The 8,833-nt window shown below is 33.4% G+C and overlaps 1 protein-coding gene across 1 annotated transcript; it reads right to left on the bottom strand.

Annotated features, from left to right (window-relative positions):
* Window positions 1-1,040: 1,040 nt before the first annotated feature.
* Window positions 1,041-8,827, bottom strand: LOC112514489 (oligopeptide transporter 4-like). The gene is made up of 6 exons (XM_025120985.1): window positions 8,774-8,827; window positions 8,048-8,145; window positions 4,580-5,176; window positions 3,132-3,384; window positions 2,707-2,889; window positions 1,041-1,798 (listed from the first exon to the last, which is right to left on the bottom strand). The coding sequence occupies exons 2-6, from the start codon at window positions 8,086-8,088 to the stop codon at window positions 1,184-1,186; spliced, it is 1,689 nt and encodes a 562-aa protein (XP_024976753.1). The 5' UTR covers window positions 8,089-8,145; window positions 8,774-8,827; the 3' UTR covers window positions 1,041-1,183.
* Between the last annotated feature and the right edge of the window lie 6 nt (window positions 8,828-8,833).

The raw sequence follows: 8,833 nt of genomic DNA on the forward strand, positions 1-8,833 counted from the left end.
CGGTGAATGTTCCGTTCGTTTACAGCCTTATGGAAGACTCATTATCAACAAGACAAGAGCCCCTTAGGACTTAGCCCAGTAACCCAGACGACCACACATGACAAAACTTTATAATAATCAATTAGAAATTTTGAATTTTTTTCCAAAAAGAATTAAACATTCGTAAATCATAATATCACTCACAACAGCTCAGCAAGTTCAGTCAACAATAGAAAATCGGCCATTCGGGATTTCCATGTTCGATTTCTTGAATCTAGCTTCATGACTATTAATCGGCTGAAATGGAACGCCATGTCTTGAAAATCAGAATAGTCGAACTCTGAAGAACAATAGAAATCGCCTTGAGTTGTTGGAATGTTGGGTGTTCACCGCTTCACGATGCGCATTTTGTATCTATCACTATCATGCCTTAGGTCTTAGGCTTGTTTTTATAGTTAAAGCTCAGTTGTCTAATTTCTAAATTATTAAAACTAAAAATAGTAATAGATCATAACTTGATACTCTTCTGACCTTTGATGCCCCATATAATCGCACAAATTGCAGGTGGCCAGGACATGCAGTGATATTAACCTCTTTGTAATTTATATGCTCGACTCTGCCTATAATCGAACACTTTTTAAATCTTATGCTGTTAATATTATACATTTTATTTTTTATAAAATATATTTACAACCTTTATCTTCTCTTTTTTAGCATACAAGATAACATAGTTGTTTGAAACAAAAAATTACTAAAACCCATCTTTTCTCTATATTTGAATTGTTGTTGAAGATGCTCCAAACTCATAACTTTTACATTAAGAGGGTGTTTGAGATTTTGCTTATTTGAAACAACTTATGCTTTTCTATAAAAACACTTATCAACTTATTATAAGTCAGAAGGATTTAACTTCTTCAAAAACTCAGTATTACCGGTTTAGCACCGGTATAAGTTGTTTATTCAAACACTCAAAAGTGATTATTACCAGTACCACACCGGAATAAGTCAACAAGTTGTTTTTATAAGCAATCCCAAACACCCGATGGTAACCATAAATTTAGTTTTCCATTAAATTTCACTTCACATAAACATATGTTACTAAGAAATTGACACTTTAAAATCACTTAAATTTTGAGGGGAAAAAAAACAAGAAAAACATGAAGGTTTTTTTTGTTGTGAACAATGATGATACGAGGAAATAAGATCAAAATAAAGGACAACCATCGACCGATACCCCCTTCGCTGTCGGGCATTCGGCAAAATCACAATGTTGCGCGTTATCGGTCCCCCACCAATGTACGTTTATGTTCTCAAGCCCCGTCGAAAAATACAGTACAACCGCCATAAATGCAACTCCGGCATCAAGAGCCGCCGAGAGAATATAATTGTACCTCTTCCACCACATTTTCCGGTACCTAAACACGAAGAAGTTGAAAATGGTCCCCACTAATATCCACGTATTGTAATTCACGGCGGCCGCTGGCGGCATATAGGCGGTAGCACCGAGGAGCACCGGGAGATTAATGAGAGGAATCCACGATACATTTGGGAATGCTTTGTGACATAACCATACCACCACCGGGCCAAGGATCCCGCCTAAAAAGAACCAATTAAGACTACCATAGTTTCCTAGAGGACCGAAGATCCTTTTTGGCCCGACCAATCCCCAAATAACCGATGCATCGAAGAACACGTGGTCATTTGGGCACGTCCACGGGCTATTGGACTTCGGATCGGGGTGACATATTTGGTCGATATTGTTCAATAGGTACCACGCGACGCTTAAATTTACGGTTCCGGCTATTATTGTTCCAAGAAACTGCAATAACAAAACCACATGATGTAAATGGATCCGATATAACCGAATCGTCTTAAAAGCAAAACCCATCGAAATAAAATAAATTTTGGCTTAGGGGCCGTTTACCAAACAGTAAGTGCTTGCTGGTAAAATTTAACACTATTATTTACTACCGGGTAAGATTTTAGTCCACCAAAACGACATTGTATGCAACAATTTACCCGGTAAGCGCTTACCATGGTAAGAGTCATCGCCCTCATTTACTGGGTAAGACTCTTGGTCTTTGTCTCGCTCTTACCGGGTAAGATTTTTGGTCCTTACCATATTCATCCGGTGAGGCAACGTTACTTGGTAAGCGCTTACCCAGGTAAGTGTTTGGTAAACGACCCCTTAGTTACTATTTAGTGTAACGAAAAAAAATCTTGATTGATGTAAATATGTTACACGGTTTCATGATATTTAGTTACGTACCCATTTTGACAGGTAACATGTTGATTCTGTAACATTTGATGACATGGATGCCCGTTTAAAAAAAGGCATGCGAAATGTTTACAAAAGGGTATATCCACATCATCAAATGTTTTTTTTTATTAACCTGGATATCCGACCCGCTATGCGAGCTGACTAATCTCAGGCGACCACATGCTTTGCACGTAGCCCGACATCATCAAATGTTAGAAGATGACATAGATGTAACAAAGTATTAAAACATTTCTCTTTGTACCCATTTTGACCATTCGATGACATGGATACCCGTATATAGAAAAGGTTACAGTAAAGTGGACCATTAACTTGACATGATTTATGTCATCAAATGCTACAAGATCAGCGGGTTAGCAGTCAAAAAGTAAAAAGTGAATTTTAACCGTGACAAACTTTGCTGTATTTTGATGCATTTTGTCGTTTTTCTTTCCTTTAAATTTACGTACCTGAACCAAGAACATCGATCTTGGCGGGATTTTCATGTAATGGCCGAGCTTGAAATCGCTTAGAAATGAGATGGCTTGTCCCATGCTCATGTAGCCGTAGGTCTTGAAGCACACGTTCGCAATCGGTTTTCCGGGGTAGATTAATCCCATAGCATACTCCGTGATGATATTCAAGCCCGGAGTCTGGATACATCGACACAGAATGTTGACTTTCAAGAGTCAAACGGACTCGTTTTATATTTCAAATTCGATAACGATAACGTCTATTTGAAGAAAAACCTCGATAAATTACAAAAAGTATACGAAAAAGTTTACACAATAGACTAGTATTAGAGGTAATAGAGCTAAAAAAACCGATGTAAATTTTGAATTTCGAAAAATCGAGGTTTGACTTTGAATTTGACTCGAGTAGAGTTTGATCGTACCTGGTTTGTGGTTGCGGTGATGATGCTAATGGGAAGGGTGAAGAAGAAAGCAATGGCAGCCGCGAATATTAGCCCCCAAAACGGCATTTGTATTTGATCTTTCATGAAGATAGTGAGGGCGAGGCTAACCAAAAGCGTCACGGTAAGAAGCACGTAAAACCACCATGCCGGTATGTCTTTGTAGTTCTTCATAAGTCTCGTGTGCACGTCGACCTTACCCTTGGCGGATGCTTTGTAACGATGATATACCTCCCTGTTCGAAAATTACATCGTTTAACTTTAGTTATCTGAAAACACGTGGGACCCGTTAGATTAGTCAACGAAAGTGTTATTTAGGAAAGAATAGTGATTCCAATGGTCAAAGTCTATACAAACGTAGGACCCAACATGCCCCGAGGGTGTTGAGTCCATTTTAGTAGATATTTGGCTCTGATACCATGTTGAATACATGGAGCCTTATAGAATTATATTTGGTTCCAACACACATATAAGTATTATTTATATATAAATATAAATAGAGAGTTCATTTCAAATATAAACCACTGGAATCCTACAAACCATACAAACCAATCTTAACCGTCTGTGTAGATTATCAAATCAATGTCAACGACGTGGATTAAATCGGTTCAGGAATATACTCTCAACCTTATCTGCAATTGATTTAGTAACTGCCAAAATAATTCAAAATACACAAAAACAAAGGTCGAGATTGGTTTGTATGGTTAGTAATATTTACATGGTTTGTATTTGAAATACTCTCTCTCTCTCTCTCTCTATATATATATATATATGTATATGTATATATACTCTCTCTCTATAGAAAGATTTAAACAAGAACAATAACAAAATAAAAGAACAGAAAACGGTCAAATCATGTGCAAAATCACATGTGATTTTTACACTAACGATCAAGGGTGTGCAGGCAACATGGCTTGCGACCTCAAGTCGCATGAATCACATGTGATTTTACACTAAGAGGGTCCAAGTCTAGCCTACGTGAACCACAAGGGTGGTGCTTGATTGGTTTGAGCTTGGCTCCAAAGGTCAACAGTACCAGGAGGAATAAAAATCCCCTTGTGGCCACGGAGGTTCAAATGCGGTGACTCCGGGCTATCTGCAAAGCAGGTCGTCGCCCTGGAATTAGTAGGCTCGCATAGCGGGTTGGATATCCTGGTTAATCTCAAAAAAAAAAAAAAGTCTAGCCTACGTGGGAATCCAACACGCCCCCTCCAAGTGAGATTAGACCAGTACAGATGCCCCAAAGTGTCGAGTCTCTTTTAGAGATAGACCTTGCCTCTAATACCATGCATAATATATGTTACCCCATCAGATCATTCTCCAAAAGAGTACTTGATTAAAAAAGGGGTTCCAACATATATTGAGGAAAAATGGTCTAGCAAATGATGGACCCCACCAAACTAGAATTAATAAACACGAAAGAAACTTACTTTCCGTAGAAAAGACCAACATGAGTGATCGTAGATGCGATTGTAGCAAATCCAAAACCGTAAGTCAGAGCGAAAAACGTGCTCAAATTAACCTTCCCTTGCTTTGCATACTCATCGTAATCGATCTCAAACTTGCTATTCACGATCTTCGTGATATTATACAACTGACCATCTCCGGTGAACAAATCAGCCGAATAAATCGGGAAGTTCTTGGCATGGTACACATTAAATTTCCAATACGATAACGGAATCACCACATACATTATCATGAAATAGCCCAAGAAGACATTCACTATGGCAAAGAAAGGGGAAATAAGAGGGCTAAACAAGAACGAAGCCGTTGTGGCCCAATCGAGGGAAAACGCTCCAATGCCTAAGCCGGAGAACCCCGACCCCAGTTGGTGGGCCGTGACGGAATTAGGAAATGCCCAACATATCCATGAAATGCTTTGTAGCGTTTGAAAGAAGTATCCCGGAAGCAGATAATAAAAGAAACTACAAGCAAGAGCAATGACGAAGAATTTTGATCGTGACATGCGTTTTTTGTTGTCGTTGTTAGGATCGTCTTCGCCATCATCGCCATCGTTGTGAAGTGCGCTACAAAAACGATTAGTTTAGTGCGGGATTACAGTTAATCATATGGTTAAAGTATTACTCCTTCCGTTTCACAATAAATATTCACAATGAAAAGGAAGTATAGTTTTACAGATACGTAATTGTTATATATTTTTTAATTAATTAAATGACAATTTTATCCATAATTAAAGAAACTAAAACAGATACTTATTTTAGTAATTAGAGAGTAGAAAACAATGAATCCAACGCTATATGTGTAAAGCAGGTTATGTACAACTGGGATGATGGTTACATCCGAATAACAGGCAAGAATAGCTCCAAACAGGAATAGGATGTGAACAAGTCCCTTTTATTTATTTATATATATATATATGTAGGGTTGGTTCCTATGAGAAGACGAGTTAAGATGAGAAGCGTAAGAAGGGATCTCCACCCTTAGATGCACATTAGGATGGGATGCACCGGATCAGTCCCATATCAAGTGCGATTCACGGGTGTGTTTGAGATTAAAGGTGATCAAAGATCCAGATTCCTTCTTACGCTTCTCATCTTAACTCTTCTTCTCACACGATCGTTCGCCTATATATATAGTTGGGTTCAAACAAGAATAAGTAAAAAACACAAAAGCGTCTATATCACATGTGATTAAAAAACGGTCACCTTGAGGTTTTGACCGTTCCTTAATCACATATGAGACTAAGTATACATCAAATGTGATATTGGCATTCTCGTGTTCTTTTGATTTTGACTTTTATTCTCGTTTAAACCTCCATGTAATATATATATATATATATATATATATATATGTGTGTGTGTGTGTGTGTGTGTGCGCGTGTATACTCCCTCCATCTAAAAATAAATGTCCATAGTGAAAAAGTCGCACAACATTAAGTATATGTAATTATTTCATATGATTTTTTTCCATTTAAGTCTAAGACTATAATTTAGAATATTGATCAACATATATTTGTTTCATAATGTGTTTGTTTCACAATATAAAAACCTTTATGATGTGTTTGTGAACAAAAAATACAAGTAAAAAAGTTTCACATTGTAAAACAAATATATGTTAATCAATACGTTAAGGGAAAAGTTCAAAAAAACCCAACAAACTTTCTCATTTTGAATGGTTTAGTTCTTAAACTATTTTTTTAATGAAAAAAACTATTAAACTTTTTCATCTTAAATGATTAAATCCCTAAACTATTTTTTTGAATAAAAAAATCATTAAACTCTCACATTTTAAATGATTAAGACCCTGAATTTTTTAAAATAAATAAATAAACCATCAAAATTTTACTAGTCAATTAATGTAATTTAGTATTAAAAGGGTATAAATAACCAATTTTTAAAAGTGCAAATGGTTTATTTATTAAAAAATGTTCAAAAACTTATTCAATCAAAATGAAAAAGTTTAATGATCTTTTCCATTCAAAAAGATAAAGTTAAATGGTCTTTTCGATAAAAAAAAAAAGAATAATTTATAGATTTAATCATTCAAAATGAGAAAAAGAACGGTTTTTTTACTAAAAGAACAGTTTAGAAACTAAACCATTCAAAATGAGAAAGTTTGTTGGATCTTTTGAACTATTCCCATACATTAAATACTATTAGAAGGGTACTCGCGCAATGCAGCGAAATAGATCTGCATAGATCCGGAGATTCCCGAATAGGTTAACCTTTCAAACTGCTGCTGAATCCATGGCGATTTTATTATTTCATTTTATTATTTATCTCAGTCGATATTATAGTATGACCTTATGTGATTTTGAGAAAGCGATTATGTTTTTATTTTTGAATAAAATATAAATTTGAAGATATTATAAAAAATTTGACAAAAATATATCGATATTAATATCAAATTAACTATTTAAAATTCCTTATTTTTTATGTAATTTTTTAATTCAATTATTTTATTATAATTTAATTTAGGTACAATAACGAATTAATTTATATTTGGTTTAATAATATAATTTTCTTATAAAGATAATGATTAATTATTTTGTTAGAACTCGATAATTATCCTAGTTATATTTTAGATTTTTTATATTTTAAAATGAGATATTTATCCTCTATTTGATTATGTTTATCCACAGTTAGTTATACGAATTTAAACATTGAACTTTAATAAGTTGTATTTATGCATATTTTACTTGTAATTTTGAATTTTAAGTAGTATGCATCAATATATAGTATTGTATGCAAAAAAGAATAGTTTTAAGAGTTTTTGTCACATACTTTATAATATAACTAGAAGGGTACTCGTGCAATGCTTCGAAACACATCTTGATTTCAGTGTTTCGTTTTATTCCCTTTTTATGTCGATATAATACGGTTTTATGTGGTTTTGAGAAAACGATAATGTTTTTATTTTTGAATAAAATCTAAATTTAAAAATATTATAAATTTTTTAAAAAAAATATCGATATCAGTATCAAATTAATCTTTCTAAAAGTTCTTGTGTTTGGTGTAATTTCCTTAATTCAATTTTGTTAATTATAATTTAATTTAGGTTTAATAATATAATTTTTATAAAGATAATAATTAAGTATTATGCTAGAATTTAATGATTATCTTAATAATATACTTTAGATTTTTTTTTATTTAAAATGAGATATTTATCATGTATTTGATTATGTTTATCTACAGTTAGTTACATGAATTCAAAGATAGAGCTTTAATAAGTTGTACTTAAGCACAATCTACTTGTAATCTTGAATTTTAAGTAATATACATCAACAAACAGTACTTCATACATAAAAAAAATAGTTTTTAAGAGTTTTTATCAAATATTTTATAATATAATATAAATATGAATAATTAAAAAAAAATCATGTGAAATAAAACCTTAATTTTTTAAATAATTATGTCGGGCGGAGGAAACAAACATACCGAAAGAGGGAGATCTGAACGAGGGTGCTGGGCCACCACATGTGTGACGGTTCAACTACGTATTTCCTTAGGAGGCCCGCCCAACCATACCCCAAAACCTACATCATTATCATATCGTCCACCATCGGAGCATGTTAGCACCATCCCCTACACTTTTTACTTTACTTTTTTATGTCCTTTCAAACCTTTTTTACAAAGAAAAAATATATAAATATTTAAAAAAAAACTTTTTAAAACAAAACTTTTCTTTCCGATGTAAAAGGAAATGAAATAAAGAAAAAAAACAACTAATATTAAATTTATTATAAGTCAAAAGAGTTTAACTTTTTTAAAAACTTTTTATTATCGGTTTGACGTTAATATAAATTATTTAGGGGTGTTTGGGATTGTTTATAAAAACTGTTTTTTAACTTATTTTAGTCTGGCACTGATGATAAGCTGTTTTCTGGTGTTTGGATAAGAAAAAAAACTGCTTATATCGGTGCTAAACCGGTAATAAGTTGTTTTTGATAAGTTAATCATTCCTGACTTATGAAAAACTGCTTATTATCGGTATACAATTTTAATCTTGTTTTATTTAACTCTGGTTTGATACCATGTAAATTAATAAGCATATTTACAAAAAAAATATAAGTTGTTTTAAATAAGCAAACTCAAACGCCCCCTTAGAAAAAAAAAAAAAAAAAAAAAAACAGCGAATTATGAAAAGAGAGTAAAAAATTAAACCTGAGTCGTAATAATCAGCAGCCACGCCGCAACGAAAGATATATCCCGGATATAAAACGC

The sequence above is a fragment of the Cynara cardunculus genome (genome assembly GCF_001531365.2).
Source record: "Cynara cardunculus var. scolymus isolate 2C chromosome LG 6, CcrdV1, whole genome shotgun sequence".
In the NCBI taxonomy this organism is placed as follows: Eukaryota; Viridiplantae; Streptophyta; class Magnoliopsida; order Asterales; family Asteraceae; genus Cynara; species Cynara cardunculus.

Excerpts from the sequence above, each read along its gene's own strand:
- LOC112514489 (XM_025120985.1), bottom strand. The coding sequence starts at position 8,088 with ATGTGGTGGCCCAGCACCCTCGTTCAGATCTCCCTCTTTCG. Across the intron at positions 3,385-4,579 it reads GTTGGTCTTTTCTACGGAAA|GGAGGTATATCATCGTTACA; the intron begins GTAAGTTTCTTT and ends ATTTTCGAACAG. Across the intron at positions 2,890-3,131 it reads TCACCGCAACCACAAACCAG|ACTCCGGGCTTGAATATCAT; the intron begins GTACGATCAAAC and ends CGATGTATCCAG.